Raw genomic sequence first — 18,276 nt, 5'->3', positions numbered from 1 at the left:
AAGATGTAGAGATGCTGGCGTTGGACTGGGGTTAACACAGTAAGAAGTCTGACAACACCAGGTTTAGGTCCAACCAGTTTATTTGATAGTAATCCCACAAGCTTTCGGAAATGGTGTTCCTTCGTCAGCTGTGTGAAGAAACACCTTTTCCAAAAGCTTGTGGGATTATTATCAAATAAACTGGTTGGACTTAAACCTGGTGTCGTCAGACTTCTTACTGTGCAGACCTCAAGAGCCATATTGAGATAAAACAAAGATCCAAATACTTATTACAGCTTTCAGAATAATTTTTAAAACCTCCCATTCCTGAAAGCCCATTCAAAACTTTAAAATCCCCTCAAGCACTTCATCCCTTATCAAAAGATTTGTATTCAGAAACTCACATCAACGACAGAAAATTCTTTAATAACTTCTTTGAACTATCAATCAAACTGTTAACTTACAACCTCCTTGCTGGCCTAATTGTTCGTTATGGAAAGCAGCCAACCATTGATGACAAGAAATAGCTATTGTAATTACCAGAACACATTAGTTTCAATTCTTGTTGACAATGACAGGCTTTTTAATTTTATTTTGAAACATGGGGATTTAAATAACTTGATGACTTGACAATTCTACATACCTCATGGACACTTATGTCTCCTCTACAAATTTGTGATTCTCACACTGGAGGACAAGGTCCTTTCTTTGGAAAAAATGGACCATGTTTGAGCTACTCCTAACAACCAAGCTGAATGTGGGTTTCCCTCTCATATGAACTCACATTTGAGGATCCCAACCTAGCTGCAAGATTGGGATCTTTTAGAAATGGAAGGGGAACTTGCGGATCCAGGTTCACTAGGCTGATACCGGAGTTGAGGGGGTTGAGCTATGAAGAGAGGCTGAATAGACTGGGCTTGTACTCGTTGGAGTTTAGAAGGATGAGGGTGGATCTTATTGAGACATATAAGATGATGAAAGGGATGGATAGGGTAGAGGTGGACAGGTTCTTCCCGCTCAGAAGGGACAGCAGGACTAGAGGGCACAGCCTCAAGATAAGGGGGGGGCAGTTTAGAACGGAGTTGAGGAGGAACTTCTTCACTCAAAGGGTGGTGAATCTCTGGAATTCTCTGCCCGTTGAAGTGGTGGCGGCTATCTCGCTAAACATATTTAAGACACGGGTAGATAGGTTTTTGGTAGGCAAGGGAATTAAGGGTCATGGGGAGAAAGCAGGAAAGTGGAACTGAGCCACTTCAGATCAGCCATGATCTTATTGAATGGCGGGGCAGGCTCAAGGGGCTAGATGGCCTACTCCTGCACCTATTTCTTATGTTCTTAGGTCCCATCTGCCACTTTTATCTACTTGTGGAAGCTCCATGACTCTGAGAAAATATGGCCCATTGTTTTCTTTGAAGAAAAGTGAGACAGGCCCTTGTGATCTGAACAAAATCACCAAAATCCCATATTTACGTTTTATCACGCCACATGAATTACTCTATAGGTCCTTAACTAAAACTTCCCAGAGAAGCTTTGAAAATGCAGATTGAGTATGATCACAAAAACAACATCTTTCATTTAAATTTTCATGTTAGCTTAATGTCAAAGGGCAAGATTCTCCAGTCTCCCAGCCGCATGATCCCCGCCAGCGGGAGGTGGTGTATTGTTTGCTAGCGGCAGGATTCTCTGGTCCCGCTGTTACCAGTGGGAATCCCCATTGACATCACCCACCCCAACAGGAAACCCATGGGTGGGGTGCGCTGCTGGCGGGACTGGAAATTCGCAGGCTGAAGTTTAAAAATAATACTCATTAAAAACATTGCTTTAATTTACCAATATATTCAATGTAACAGACTCTTTTTGTAACTGGTATAATTATAGAATTCATAAAAGTTTATACATGAACACCCATTTTATCTTTAAAAACACTTTTTAGTGTATCCCACAGATACTGTCTAAAAACAATATGAACTGTTTATGTCAGCACTGAATAACATTTTAAGAGTAGTTATGTTTCTTAATGTGTAACAAGTACTTGTGTTCAGAACAAAATAATGACGACCAACTATAGACAAAAATACATTTAAGTGTATAGCTGTTTACTGCACATTGTAACTAAGTGTATAGTGTTTACAAAGCCACAGCTTTACCTCATAATTGTTAATGGTTATGTGTTAAGTGCATAATTAAATGACATTTCTTGAAAATGGATAATTTAGTTGTGCATTACCCTCATTTTTTTCACCGCAGATTCTCCATCAACTGTTCATTTATCTTCAAAGGTACTCAATGAGAGTATTGCTGCACTTTAAACTGAAAATTGTCCTAATGCCAACTGAATTAAATAGTATGTTTTGCAACATATTACTTTCTGTCATAGCAAAGCTTATGTGGCTTTTTCATCTGTATCCCACTCTGTACTGAAATGGGGCAAACAGATTTTGGGGTTTACGGTGCAAATTCCATTGTGTAGGGACACAAAGATCGCGGTATAAGCGGTGCAGTCACACACTGGTTAGCACTGCTGCCTTGCAGTTCCAGGGACCCGGGTTCGATTCCCAGCTTGGGTCACCGTCTGTGCTGAGTCTGCACGTTCTCCCCATGTCTGCATGGGTTTCCTCTGGGTATTCCATTTTGCTCCCACAGTCTGAAGGATGTGCCAGTTAGGCGCATTGGCCATGCTAAATTTTCCCTCATTGTGCTGAACAGGTGCCGGAATGTGGCAATTTGGGGACATTCACAATAACTTCACTGCCAAGTTAATGTAAGCCTACTCATGACACTAATAAATAAACTTTAAAAAAGAGTCAGGACCAGATCTAAATCTGAAGCTGAGTACCATGCAGTCCCTCAGGGAGACTTTCTCACACCATCTGATTTCAATCTTGTGTGGAAAATAAGTTTGGAGCAGAGTTGAGCCAAATTCGAAAAGTTAGACCTGTTTGGGCACTTCAAAAAAAATCACCACAATCTCACTTACATTCTTCAAATATCAAATAGGAGAAGGGCACACAGCATACTTGTAGGCATCCAATAAGCTCTCTCCTGCATAGTGTGATTGCCCAGCTGTAACTTTAATGTATTTAATAGGGGGGAGGGGTGGGGCATTGTTCTGGGATGATGTAATATGGAGAAGTCTGTGTTAATCATGGGATGTCGCAGTTCTGGTTCTGATTGTATTCACTTACATTTGGTCGCAGTCCTGCTGCCAATCCATAATGTTTCTCAGCTGCTTCATTCAGGCCAGCTTGTCTGATGAACAAAGAACAGTTTTCAAACGAAATGAAATCTGACTTCAGACACGTGTCATAAAAATGGTTTACATTTCAGATAGAAAAGCGGACAGTCCTACCAGATGTTAAACAGGGAAGACACGACACAACATTGCATGGCAAAGCCCCGTCATATGTTGTACGTGAAGCATAAGGGACACTTCCCAAAGCTGCATGTATAATTTGCATTTTAAGTGTAGACAACCAAAGAATTCAAAGCATCGGTGCACCTCTTGTGCAAATTCATTTGTGTTATTGTAATTTTCAGCAATGTACCTGAAATACCGATAGTGATTACACCATTAAATATTGATGCACATCACACACTGGTCCATTCCTTCCTTGATGTTAGGTGCTAAGCCACATTGACAAGTGATTGCACAGTGCTAACACCCTTCAAATACCTGGGTCTATATGACCATTCCTCACATACGAATCCAAAATGTTAATATGAGTACAGAATATTGGAACCAAGCTAGATTCTATTATCTTCTTCATACCCATTTTTCAGCAGCAGCCATTGAGTACCAGGTATCAAACCAGAAAATGCTGCGACTATACTAAGGGCAGCACAGTGGCACAGTGGTTAGCACTGCTGCCTTGAAGTGCCAGGGACCCAGTTTGGGTCACTGTCTGTGTGGAGTTTGCACATTCTCCCCATGCCTGCGTGGGTTTCCTCCAGATGCTCCGGTTTCCTCCCAGAGTCCAAAAATGTGGAGGTTAGGTTGATTGGCCATGCTAAGTTGACCCTAGTTTTGGGGGGGGATGAGCAGGGTAAATAATGTGGTGTTATGGGGATAGGGTGGGATTGTTGTCGATGTAGGCTTGATGGGCTGAATGGCCTCCTTCTGTACTGTAGGGATTTTATGATTTTATGATATTCAACTGGTTTGGTAGCATCCATTTCTGGTTGGTGATTTTTTGTATGAAACATTAACTTGGTCCTCTCTCCATAGATGCTAAGTACTTCCAGCATTTTCTATGTTTATTTTGAATTTTCAGCATCCGCAGTATTTTTTTTGTATTGGGAATGGGAACCCTGTTTGATCTTCCCCTCCATTGCTTTGAAGCCAACTGTAGCACCCCGATCACCAGTCTGACCAAGGCTTATCAATTCAGCACAGTAGGAAATCTTTCTGCTCTGCATAGCTTCCAATGGACAAAGCCTTAATGAAAAAGTGTGCATCGACTCTGCATAAAATGCAGAACAGGGACAAAGTAGAAAGGATTGAGAGCTTCAAGTTTTTAAGTGTCCAGATGACCAACAACCTGTCCTGGTCCCCCCATGTCGAGACTATAGTTAAGAAAGCCCACCAATACCTCGACTTTCTCAGAAGACTAAGGAAATTTGGCATGTCAGGTACGACTCTCACCAACTTTTACAGATGCACCATAGAAAGTATTCTTTCTGGTTGTATCACAGCTTGGGATCGCTCCTGCTCTGCCCAAGACCGCAAGGAACTACAAAAGGTCGTGAATATAGCCCAATCCATCACGCAAATCAGCCTCCCATTCATTGACTTTGTCGACACTTCCCGCTGCCTCAGCAAAGCAGCCAGCATAATTAGGGACCCCCACGGACCCCGGACACTCTCTCTTCCACTTTTTTCCTTCGGGAAAAAGATACAAAACTCTGAGGTCACGTACAAACCGACTCAAGAACAACTTCTTCTCTGCTGCCATCAGACTTTTGAATGGACCTACCTTGCATGAAGTTGCTCTTTTTCTACACCCTAGCTACAACTGTAACATAATATTCTGCACACTCTCATTTTTTTCTCTATGAGCGGTATGCTCTGTCTGTATGGCACGCAAGAAACAATACTTTTCAGTGTATGCTAATACACGTGACATAAGAAATCAAATCAAAATCAAATGATTGGTTGAGAACATTATCAATGAGTAGATTATTTTTCAGCTTTATTTAGAAATTAGTTTGTATTTACGTGTGACTCTCTGCAGTCTTTCCCATTTAGTGTTTTCATTTAGTGCTTGCAAAACTAACAGAGGCATAGAAGCTAAGTGTCATGGGCAGCAAGCAGTTAGGAAGGCAAATGGTAGGTTGGCCTTCATTGCAAGATGACTTCAGTACAGGAGCAAGAATGTCTTACCACAGCTGTACGGGGCCTTGGTGAGACCATTCCTGGGGTATTTTTTGGTCTCCTAAGGAACAATATATTTGCCATAGAGGATGAAGTGCAGTGAAAGTTCACCAGACTGATTCCTGGGATGGCTACGTGTTGTATGAGGAGAGATTGGGTCAACATGGCCTGTATTCACTGGAATTTACAAGAGTGAGAGGGGGCCTTTTTGAAAAATATAACATTCTGAAAAGACTGGACAAACTAGTTGCAGGGACATTCTTCCTGGGGTGGGGGGCAGTGGCAGGATGATCTGGAACAAGTGGTCAGAGTTTTCGGATATGGGATAGGCCCTTTTAGGACTGAGATTAGGAGAAACCTCTTCACTCAGAGGGTAGTGAACTATGGAATTCTCTACCATCGAAGGCTGTGGAGGCAAAGTCACACGAATACCTTTAAGAACTAATTAGATTTTTAGACTCTAAAGTTGTCAAGGAGTATGGGGAGAGTACAGGAGTATGGTGTTGCGATAGAGGAATAGCCATGATCATGTTGAATACCATTGCAGGCTGGAAAGACTGAATGGCATACTTCAGCTACTAATTGCTATCTTTCTATGTTTCTCCCCGAAAATAATAATATATTTGTGTGATATGTGATTAATGCTATTCCATTGTGTTCTTGTAAACAGATGAAACTAATGAGTTATCATGAAGATGCTTTCACTCACAATTCTTATTTATCTCACAAATTGCCTTTGAAATATTTGAATATCTTTTGCTGCTGGTTCCCGGAGAAATTCAGGATTGATCAACTGGGTGGGATTTTCCAACCCTTCCCACCAGCGGGATCCTCCAGTCTCGCCCTCCCTGAAGTCGACCCCCGCCCCCCAGCTACCTCAGAAAGTTTCCTGGTGGCAGGGAGGGCAAGCCGTGTGAACGCCTGGAGATTTTGGTGGGACCAGAAGATCCCACTGGTGGCCAATGGCTCACTGAATCCACCCTGGGTAAACCCGCTATGGCAGTGGGGTGGTGGGGGGGGGGGGGGGGGGGGGGAGCGGGATGAGAAAAAATATCTTGTTACACTACCTAGTTAATCCACTTCCAACAAATGATACCATGTCAGGCTTAATGTTATTATTCAGAATGTCTGTTGCCAAATACAGATCAATTAGAACAATAAATTAGATTAATTGTAGATTGATGCATCTGTGCACTCAATCGAAAGCTATCAACAGTTCAGGTCGTGCAAGACTTCAACAAGGCCCAAGAGGTTGGCTTCTTGGAGTTACGACTTCCTTAATTGAGGTCATAATTGCCTAGTCAATCAGACAAGCTCACCTTTATGTAAATATGAGAGTGGCATTCTGACTGTGTCCCTGAAGCACTCTCAGAGTGGAATTGAGTTTGTTATTGACGGAAATTTGGTGAAGGGATACCAGCCTCTGAGGGGTTATTTCAGGCCCTTAACTCTTTTGCTAGCCTGATGAAATGTAATATTTAACTAATGATCATTTAAAAGCAGCGTGCACAGCTAAAATGATTACAGTAAAGTTTTATTCTGTCACTAAAGACCTTGGGGTAATTCCTCCCTGTGTCACCCAGGCGTAAAACTGGACTTAAATATCAGCTCATCCCCATAATGAACAGCCAGCCAGTTTTTTGCTCAGCTGACACGTTGAAATTCTACCTTGCTACTTCAGCAGAGATATCTCAATGTCAAACATTGGTGGAATTTGCCTACAGGTTTGTTTTTTTTTGTATCTAATGCTCAGATCGCCAATAATCTTGCTTGCTGTTTCAAACAAGATGATGAGAGCGGAGGAAGTAAAGACCAGAGGGAGTAAAATTCTCACCAGAGGTTTCTCACCAGAGAATTACCAGAGATTCTCTACAGTACAGAAGAAGGCCATATGGCCCAGTAAGTCTATACCAGTTCTCTCCGCGAGAGCATTTTACCAAGACCAACCTCCAATCTATCCGCATAACCCCACATATTTACCACGACTAATCCCCCTAACCTACACATCTTGGGACACTAAGGAGCAATTTACAATGGCCAATCCACCTAACCTGCATATCTTTGGACTGTGGGAGAAAACTGGGGCACCTGGAGGAAACCACGCAGACGCGGGGAGAATGTGCAAACTCCACACTGGCAGTGACAGAATCAAACCCTGGTGCTGTGAGGCATGGAGTGAAAGTATGTTGCAAGTGGCCTGCTAAAGAGGTCAGTGTTAGAGTTGCCTCCTGCAGCATACATATAGTGAATTGGATCAAAGAATAGAGGGAAAATGTTGAAATGAGCTGAAACTGAGGTTGTGGCAAAGATTGCCAGGGGCATGAATAAACGAACAAGCTAGGCGGATAGATGGCATTTCAATGTTGAAACATATGAATTAAACAATGTGCAAGTAAGAACAGAGATGGAAATACATTTTGAATAATAAGACTTTAAATGGAAAAGAATAACCAAAGTGGCCCAGATATGAAAATACACCTTAAAGGTGATAGCACACATGGTTAAGATCAGAAAACCAGCAAACACAATCCTTGGTTTTGTAGCTAGGGGATAAGATTACAGAAGCGAGATGATAATGTTAAACTTGAACCAGAGCTTAGTTATGCTACAACTGGAGTTTTGGTATCACAGTTGGAGTTTTAGACACAGTTTTAGTTACTGTCAGGAGTTTATAAACACAATGGAAAAGGTGCAGCATAGATTCACTACAGATTTACCAGGGATGCAGTCTTACGCTTATGGAGAGCAACACAAAAAACTAAGAGTCATTGAGTTATTTACAGTACAGAAGGAGGTTATTCAGCCCATCATGTCTATGCTCCAGTCCTGTACAATCAGATAATAGGTAGGAAGGACCTTCAAAGATCAATGCACATGCATCCTCAGGTCTCTCTGTTCCTGCCACTCTATAGAATCACCCATGGCCCTGGCAGCTCCAGCAGCACAAGTGAATATCTAAATACTTATTAAATGTTAGGAGAGTTTCTGACTCAACCACCCTTTCAGGCAGCAAGTTCCAGAGTCCCACCATCTTCTGGGTGAATAAGTTTCTCCTCAACTCTCTCTTACCTGAAATCTCTGCCCCCTGGTTATTGACTCCTATACTGACGGAAAAAGTGCCTTCCTATCCACCCTACCTATATAATCCTATCCACCCTACCTATGCCCCTCATCATCTTATCCACCTCTATCAGGTTCCCTTTTAACCATCGCCACTCTGAGGAAAACTGTGCCAGCATATCCAATCTTTCCTCATAGCTCAGACCCTCCAGCCCAGACAACATCCTGATAAATCTCTGCACCCCCTCCAGTGCAATTGCATTCTTCCTAGAATGTGATGACCAAAACTGAATGCAGTACTCTAGCTGTGACCTAACTAGGTTTCTATACAGTTCCAGCATAACTTCCATGCTTTTGTTTTCTATGTCTCAGCTAATGAAAGCAAGTATCTCATATACTTTCTTAACCACCTCATCCACCTACTCTGCCACCTTCAGCAATCTATGGATAACCAAGGTCTCTCTGATCTTCAGTACATTCCAGGGTCCTAAAATTGTGCCATTAACTCTGCTTTGCCTCCCTCTGTCTCTTCTGCCAAAACACATCATTCCATACTTTCCTGTTCCAAGTTCCATCCACAGCTTGTTTGCACATTCTATTAGCCTCATTGTATCTTGTTGCAGGCAACTCCTATTATCCTCATTATTTGCCACTCTTCCAACTTTGTTATTTTATCAAATTTTACTCCATATTCCAACATCCAAGTCATTTTTGCCTTTTTATATTCATGCATTTATTTTATTTATTATTTATTTTATTTCATATTTATTTATTAGTGTCACAAGTAGGCTTACATTAACACTGCAATGAAGTTACTGTGAAACTCCTCTAGTCGCCACACTCCGGTGCCTGTTCGGGTACATTGAGGGAGAATTTAGCATGGCCAATAGCCAGCCTTTCAGACTGTGGGAGGAAACTGGAGCACCCAGAGGAAACCCACACGGACACAAGAAGAATGTGCAGACTCTGCACAGACAGTGACCCAAGCCGGGAATTGAACCCGAGTCCCTGGTGTTGTGAGGCAGCAGTGCTAACCACTGTGCCACTGAAAACCCAAGTGGTGAAATCTCACCTTTTTTGTTTCTCAACTCCAGCCCAATGACTTTGTCCTTGACCCTGCCAGAAAATCCTCTCTTTCCAATACTCTTCCCTAATCATTATTGCCATCCCACCTCCCTTTTTCCCTTCTCTATCTTTTCTGAATACTTTATAGCCACGTATATGGATGGGGAGGCTGTAGCACTATGAAATTATCACTGGACTAACAATCCAGAGACCCAGGGTAATGTAGGTTCGAATCCCACCATTGCAGATAATGAAATTTGCATTCAATAAAAATCTAAAATTTAAAGTCTACAAATGACCATGAAACTATTATCGATTGTCGTAAAAATGGCATCGGGCTCACGAATGTCCTTTCAGGAAGGAAATATGCCATCTTTATGTGATCTGGCCTATCTACAACTCCAGACCTACAGCGATGAGATTGACTCTCAAATGCTCCCTTAAATGAAGGGCAGTTAGGGATAGGTAATAAATGCTGGCCCAGCCAGTGAAGCCCACAGCCCATAAGGTGCAGAAGGAGACCATTCGGCCCATCAAATATGCGCCGATCACAATCCCATCCAGGCCCTATCCCCATAACCCCATGCATTCACCCTAGCTAATCCCCCTGACACTAAGGGGCAATTTAGCATGGCCAATCCACCTAACCAGTACATCTTTTTGGACTGTGGGAGGAAACTGGGGCACCTGGGAGGAAACTCATGCAGGCACGGGGAGAATGTGCAAACTCCACACACAGTGACCCAAGCCGGGAATTGAACCAAGGTCCCTGGCGCTATGAGGCAGCAGTGCTAACCACTGTGCCACCTTGTTAGTGGCCAGTCCCTCACCATTGTAAGCCACGCTTTTGTTATTGCCACTTTATCCTGTTCACACTCCACTATTTGTGTTAGTACGTCATCAACCTTATTCACCACACTTTGTTTGTTTATGTACATGCTTTGCAATCCAGTCTTGAGGCCTATTTTTTAAAAATTAGAGCTGTGAAGTTTACGGATGACTGGATCAAGGTTTTTGTTCAACATGATGAAGGGTTTTGAGTGCTCAGTGATAACGACAGACCACAGATTTAATATAATCACAAAACAAATTTATTTGCACAGCAGGCGTTTTAACGTGTGAAATTCCCTGCCATAAACAATCACTGAAGCAGAACTCCTGAATTATTTTAAAAGGGAATTGGACAGTTGTTTGCAAACAAAAGAAGTAGGAAAGGATGTAAGGAGACTAATGCCGGAATTTTACTGGCACACCCGCCCAAGCCTCGGAAGGTCGAGCCTGAAGCCAACAGAGAAGGCCGTTCTTCGAGCCTCGGGGCCAAAAGGTGCAATTTTCTGGGTTCACCAGCAACGGAAAGTTTGGTGGGCGGGGTATGATGCCAACATTGAGAGGATGAAGTGGCTGGCATACATTCAGTGCACACGTCCCACCTGTTGCTGAGTCCTGCGACTCAAACTCCTGAATGACATCCCAGTGCACTCATACATCCCACTGCCTGATGGGAAAATGGGAACATTTAGGCTGGAATGGCCATTCAGATGCCCCAATGATTGTCACTTGCGAGTGAGCAGACTTAACTTGGTGGAATACAGCAGATCATTCACACCTGTTCTGCAAAGCTAGGCCATTCTTCTGTGGGTCTCATGGGCGTTGACCTCTGCTGTGATCTCTGCCCAGGTCGCCATGGTCAGACAGAAGGGCTTCCACCCACTATCCTGGGGAAAACAGCACCTCCAGTCTTTCCCAGATGGCCCGAGGGAGAGTCTCCAGGGAGGCTTCACTGAACCGTGACATTCGGGTTTTGGCAGAATTGAGAACGACAGCCAGACTGATGCCCCCGACCTGCAGGGAGTGAATGGCTGTCTGGTGCCCTTCAAGTATAGCGATCTTTGACTCTATAAGATAATGGTGGGGATGGAGGCCCCGGTTGTGACAATCGGCAAATTCCTCATGGGTGCACAAGTTGAACGTCACACCTTGGCGCATGGTCAGCTGTCCTGGCTCACCCATTCTGAATCCAGAGAACCTGCCACAGGGTTGGGGGGGGGGGGGGGGGGGGGTCACCTTCGATGGGACTGGGAGATTCCACTGGCAGGAAGGGCTGGAAAATCCTGCCCTAGACACCAGAATGAAAGATTCCGGCATAAGACAATTAAAACAGGTGGCAAATCAGAAGGCAAACTTACTGCGTTGGGTATGGAATTTATATGAGTTCAAATCTCATCGAGGCAATGGTGGTGCAGTGGTTAGCACTGCTGCCTCACAGTGCCAGGGACCCGGGTTCGATTCCTGGTATGGGTCACTGTCTGTGTGGCGCCTGCATTTTCTCCGTGTGGGTTTCCTCCAGATGCTCTGATATCCTCCCACAGTCTGAAAGACATACTCGCTGGAGTTTGACCACCCCGCCCACCTCAGGAATTGGAGTGGGCGAAGGGCGGACAATGGGAAGGTTCATTGACCTCCGGTGGGATTTTCTAGTCTCAGTTCGAGCAAGGCTGTAAAATCTCACCCACTTGTTAGCTGCATTGGCCATGCTAAATTCTCCCTCAGTGTACGGAACAGGCACCAGAGTGTGGTGACTAGGGAACTTTCACAATAACTTAATTGCAGTGTTAATGTAAGCCTACTTGTGACATTAATAAATAAAAGGCAAGTTGTGAAACTAAATATCACAAATTAAATCAATTGGAAAATCAATTGTAAACAAATATTAGAAAGAAAAGCGCAAAAATTGTTGGATGCAGGAAAAAAAAAGCACTGGTTCGCTAATGTCCTTCAGGGAATGAAAGCTACAATCTTAACCTTCCTCTCCTGCAACTAAACAGTTGAATCTTCATGCCCCAGAATACCTAGAATTGGGTTACAAGTATCATCTTATCAACGTCACTTGCATCCAGCGAACAAAAATAATATCTAACATCCCTTTTGCAAATTTTAACTTTGCTCTGCTCTCAGTTGAAATGTATGGATGAGATTCTCCAGCTTATAGCCGTGTGTTTCCCACTGGGGATGGCACATTGTTTGTCAGCAGCGGGATTCTCTTATCCCGCCGTTGTCAATGGGAATTCCCACTGACATCAACTCAGCTGGGAAATCTGCAGGTGGGGGGGGGGGGGGGGGGGGGGTGGTGGTGTGCACCGCCGGCAGGATCGGAGAATCCCACCTACATAAATGGCCAGAGAATTCGGGCCGTTACGCTTTTGCTAGAAAATAGATACTGATTTCAATGGAGGTTGGTCATCTCTACAAATGCCACCGCCAATCAAAGATGTACATGTGTCATTATGCTAGTTTAGGAATAGTTTTCCCAGGGTGGAAGAGTCAATTATGAGGGGGCATAGATTTAAGGTGTGAGGGGTAAGGTTTAATGGAGATGTACAGGGCAAACATTTTACACATAGGGTGGTGGGTGTCTGGAACTCGCTGCCACGGGATGTAGTGGAAGCAGATACGAAAGTGACTTTTAAAGGGTGTCTGGACAAATACATGAATAGGATGGGAATAGAGGGATACGGTCCCCAGAAGTGTAGGGATTTTTAATTCAGATGGGCAGCATGGTCAGTGCAGACCTGGAAGGCCGAAGGGCCTGTTCTTGTGCTGTAATTTTCTTTGTTCTTTTCTTTGTTCTTTGAATGCAAATTGCTGAGTTTTTGGAAACATCTATTAAGCCAGGATAAATATGTGCCTTCAAGCCTCCCAATTCAAACATTTTCTACTTTCCTTGGCTCGGGCATGCTTCCCTTAGCCACGACTTTGATTCCCCCAACTGTTGCCATTTAACTTTGAGATGGCAGCCAAAATTATGTGGTGCCACATAAATGAAGCTTCAAAGTCTAAAATATATTGTTTTCATTGCAGCTCTAATCTAAACCTTTACAATGGTCACAGCATGATCTCAGCTCAGGTTTATTTTCAAACACTGACACTTTTAACTTCCATAGCCAGTATTTTTTTTCAATTTCTGCAAATAATTACTTCTTCTCAGTCTTCCTCAACATCAGGACACATGAGCAGACAGTCCTGAGCTCATAAAGAAAATGCATCTGTTTCAGTGGAGTTGAGAGTGTCCTCGCAATAACATTGGTAAATTCTCCACTAAGGAGATCTTGTCAGTTCAACGTGTTTACGCACTAGCTCAGTTGCAACATCCCAGAGACTGTGAGAAACTGATCTGTGTCTGTCCCAGCCCCAGTTCAGAGTGCAGCACCATTAAAGGTTGGTCAGCACTGGAGTTATTTGACCTCTGGGTGATCGTTTCACAAATATGGCTGTGGATAGTGTTTAAGCCCTCAGCTAAGTGTTCCAAGATTCCAGCATGTTTACCATTTAATTTCATGTACATATTCTTGTATATTTTACTGCTATCTCATCATCAACAATGCTTTTTAGGTAATGTTTCAGGAACAGTAGTTATGGGTCTGAAGTAATATACTGCCTGGCATTACACATGACGTTAAAACGAAGCACCAAGTACTCATGCGACTTAGCAGCGCTAACCTGTTTACCATCAAGTGTATTTTTTCATAGCAACTGCAAATCACGTCAGAGCCAAAGGTTCCCCTTTCACAATTCCCTATGCTGTGTGAGTATTTATTATTGCTTCGAAGATTTTTACATTTTGATAGAATATGAAAATAAATGAAGCCACGTAGTTTATGCGGAGAGTGACTGTGTGTATTGTGCTTTGTAATAATGATAAATTGAGCACTTTGCAAAGATTATTTAGTGAATGCAGAATGAACATGATGAATGTAAAAGGGGTGAATGCTGAGGTGTGGGATTTCACCATATGCAGCCTATACCAGGCACAGTTCACTGACAATTAGATCAATATTCGATATGTCTGCGTTATATGCTCAAGCCTGTTTTTGTATAACATAGAGATAGGAGTAGAAGTTGGCCAAATGATCCCTTGAGCATGCACAGCCATTCAATAAGAATCTTCTACCTCAACTTTACTTTCCTCTCTTACTCCCATATCCTGCCATTCCTGTAGGGTCCATAAGTCTGTTGTTCTTAATACTGAATATACACATCGCCTGAGCATTCACCAGCCACTGGAGTGGAGAATTCAAATTCATGTCTTCTCCTCACAGCAGCCCTACACTCTTTACCCTTTACTTAGGCTATGGCTCAGTGGCACACTGGTTAGCACTGCTGCCTCACAGCGCCAGGGACCTGGGTTCAATTCCGGCCTAGGGTGACTGTAGAGTTTTTACGTTCTTTCCGTGTCTGCACGTATTCTGTTCCACAGTCTGAAAGACATATGGGTTAGGTGGATTGGCCATACTCAATTGCCCCTTAGTGGCAGGGGGATTCGTAGGATAAATACGTGGGGTTAGGGGGATAGAGCCTGGGTGGGACTGTCGTCGGTGCAGGCTTGATGGGCCAAATGGCCTTCTTCTGCACTGTAGGGATTCTATAATTCCATGATTCTTCCATCTCATCCGCCATGGGAATCATAGCGGGTGAGGCAGAAAATTCGGCAGACCATTTAAAGGTTGAGTTCAGGTGGGAATTTCCAGTTTCAGGGATGCACATTGCCCAGGAATCCCGCTCGATGATCCTTACTTCTGGACTCCTCAGCCAGGGAAAATGTTCTCTCCTGTTAAATCCTCTACAAGTTTTAAATCTTTTGATGATATCCATGTGCAGGTGAGAGCATTTAAGTCAAGTGAGATGCAAACTATTTTTGGGGAGCAGAGGAGATTTACCAGGATGCTGCCTGAGATGGAACATTCAAGATATGAAGAGGTTGAGTAGGCTTGGGTTGTTTTTTCTCTGCAGCAGAGAAGACCAAGGGGTAGCCTGATTGAGGTGTTCAGGATTATGAGGTGTATGGACAGGGTGGATAGGGAGCTGCTATTCCCCTTAATTGAAGGGTCAGTTATGAGAGGACACAAGTTAAAAGTGAGGAGTGGGAGGTTTAGGGGAATTTGAGGAAAAACGTTTTTACCCAGAGGGTGGTGATGGTCTGGAATGCACTGCCTGGCAGGGTGGTGAAGGCAGGGTGCCTCACATCCTTTAAGAAGTACCTGGGTGAGTACTTGGCACACCATAACATACAAGGCTACAGACAAGTGCTGGCAAGTGGGTTTAGATGGGAAAGTCGGAGCCTTTCATGCGTTGGTGCAGACTCAGTGGGTCGAAGGGCCTCTTCTGCACTGTAGTATTCTGTAATTCTTAGAACAGTATCCAAGATGAATGGATTCTTTCAAATGTAATCTAATGGTTGGAGGGCATTTGCAAGCAAACAGAAGTTAACTCTGGAACTGTATTCTATAGAAGTTATTGCTCCAGTCCAGTCATGGCAGCAATTATGAAGCTTTAACGTAAGCCTTTGTTGCTCCTTCAAATACTGGTCAATCTGTTGTGTATTTTATCTTGGAGAAAACACTTATTCCTTTTCTCTTCAAACGCTAAGCATAAATGCACCAGATATTAATGCAGAAGTTAAATTTGGTCTATTGCCCCAAGAGGAGGAATTGACTTAACTTATAGACCATGCTGTTGTGGATTACTCACTCAATGTCTATTTGAAATGATTTTCTCCATCTGAAGCAAGAGTTAGTAATGGATGCATTTGTTCCCGAATTGTGCTTTCTTATGCACCCCCCCCCCCCGCCCCCGCTGTCCCACTCCACTTACTGATGGCCAGTGAAAACTTATACACAGAAGTTAACTTTGGTCATTAACAAGTGAACTTCATCAGACTAGCTGTAAAAGTATACAGTGTATCATTTCCTTTCTCCAAATAGTTCATGCCAGCAAAGCACTTACTCCAACCTGCCCTTCAGAGTGCTATGCAAGGTCACTCGGATCAAGTCCGTATGTTTTTCTAAAAAATGCTTCAGCACACAAGACGTTCAAGTTAAATTAGGCACAGAGGGATACAGAATTACGGCATGATGCTGCAACTCTTTAAATGGATTTGAAAGTCTGCCACATTGAAATATTAGCTCCCAAAGAAAAATGCTTATTTTCCCTCCAAATTATGTCAGATAACAGAATCCATGGTGTCCAATGGCCCAATTTAAAATGCATTTCATGATGCAATCTGCTAGTAGGAAAGTTCGAACCTGAGCATGTGAGCTGCATTGAAGACGACGTCAAACTCGGTACTGTCCAGTTCAGCTGCTCTCTCCGCCATCTGAGCAGCTTCCACCAGACGCGATTCCTCCAACAGAAACTGACCTGTGACAAAACATAAAAATGCAAGACTTTCTTAGGAACAGAAGAAGACCACTGGAATCGACAACCTTAACTCCTCTTCAATTATCATCCTGTCTTACCTGGGGCCAGTGCCTCACCCAACATGGTGGAGCTACAAACCCTATTGTTTCCAGAAGCTTCCTGGTTGGCCTGCAAGGGACAACACCTCTGTTTCTTACTAGTCAAATGACCCGGGGCAAAACCAGGGACTCCCTATCCCCAGTTGTCACATATCCAAATTTTAAGGTTATTTATAAGGGTGGGATTTTCTAACCGTGCTCACCCCAAAACTGGAAAATCCCACCTGAGGTCAACAAACCTTTCCATGGTCCGTCCCTGCCCGCTACGATTCTCATGGAGGGCGGGACAGGACAATTCCATCCATGTGTTTTAAAAGCAGTGTGTGTTCTTCCAAGTTTCTAAATAAGAGTTACTAAATTTGATTTGATTAATTATTACCACATACTGGGACACAGTGAAAAGTGTTGTTTCTTGCACGCTACACAGGCAAAACATATCATTCATACAGTACATAGAGGAAAATGTCCTGACTCAAAACTTCCACAGTGGTTAGCACTGCTTCCTCACCGTGCCAGCAACCCAGCTTGGGTCACTGTCTGTGTGGAAGTTGCACTTCTCCCCATGTCTGCGTGGGTTTAATCCAGGTGCTCAGTTTCCTCCCACAGTCCAAAAATGTGCGGGTTAGGTGGATTAGCCTGGCTGAAATTGCCCTTAGTGTCGGGGGACTAGCTAGGATAAATGTATGGGGTTATTGGGATTGGGCCTGGATGAGATTGTTATTGTTGCAAGCTCGATGGGCCAAATGGCCTCCTTCTACGCTGTAGGATTCTACGAATCTTTGAGAAAGTTGGCTTTATGTTTGCTCCACAGATGCAATCAGACCTGCTGAGATTTTCCAGCATTTTCTGTTTTTGCGCTAAGAATGTGTCTGCTAACATTCAGCATTGTAGTTCCAAGACCTTAAGCTAGTATCATTAAGTTAACAAAAATGCAGAAGAGTGTTGTTTTCTTTTATACATACGTTCTTATTGCAAATCTGCTGTCACTTATCTTCAATGAACCGCATTTTGTTTCACTGGTATCAACAGAAATACAAACTGGCAGTGACAACACCTCTAGAAATGTTTGTCGAAACATTTTATAATCAAAGCTTCAAATGAAAGGTCAAAAAAGAGAGCTGATAGAAATTCCACAGTTGCTATTTAAATAGTAATCAAGGTCTTTTGAAAATCAGAATCTTTTAAACAAATACATGTTCTTCAATTGAAGTTTCCCAGCTGAATCTGAGACTCTTATGGTATGTTGCATGTCCTTCAATTCAGCTCTCCTCAATCTATAAACACATATGTGATCTTTAGAGTTTTGACATTTAATGGAAGTATTACAAATAAACTAAAATGGTTATAGTTGATTATTATTTTATCATTTGAGGGTAAATTACTTTACTATTTTATGTCTTATTCCTGATCCCAGGCCACGTGCCAATAATGGCTTAAAACACTATTCTGACATGGGAGGCACAGTGGCAGTGGTTAGCACTGCTGTCTCATAGCATCAGGGACCCAGGT

General features: G+C 43.2%; 1 protein-coding gene across 2 annotated transcripts in view; it reads right to left on the bottom strand.

Annotated features, from left to right (window-relative positions):
• Positions 1 to 18,276, bottom strand: part of LOC145344208 (protein O-mannosyl-transferase TMTC2-like) — a 190,134-nt gene that overhangs the window by 11,405 nt on the left and 160,453 nt on the right. For both annotated transcript variants that reach the window (XM_080191174.1, XM_080191175.1), the window contains 2 exons: positions 16,555 to 16,669; positions 3,165 to 3,228 (listed from right to left, as the gene is read on the bottom strand). In XM_080191174.1, coding sequence (XP_080047300.1) covers positions 3,165 to 3,228; positions 16,555 to 16,669 — 179 coding nt within the window. The remainder of the gene's footprint in view (positions 1 to 3,164; positions 3,229 to 16,554; positions 16,670 to 18,276) is intronic.

This window comes from Carcharhinus amblyrhynchos, chromosome 6, assembly GCF_965287045.1.
Source record: "Carcharhinus amblyrhynchos chromosome 6, sCarAmb.v2.hapA, whole genome shotgun sequence".
Lineage (NCBI taxonomy): Eukaryota > Metazoa > Chordata > Chondrichthyes > Carcharhiniformes > Carcharhinidae > Carcharhinus > Carcharhinus amblyrhynchos.
This window is presented reverse-complemented; position numbering and strand designations above follow the sequence as displayed.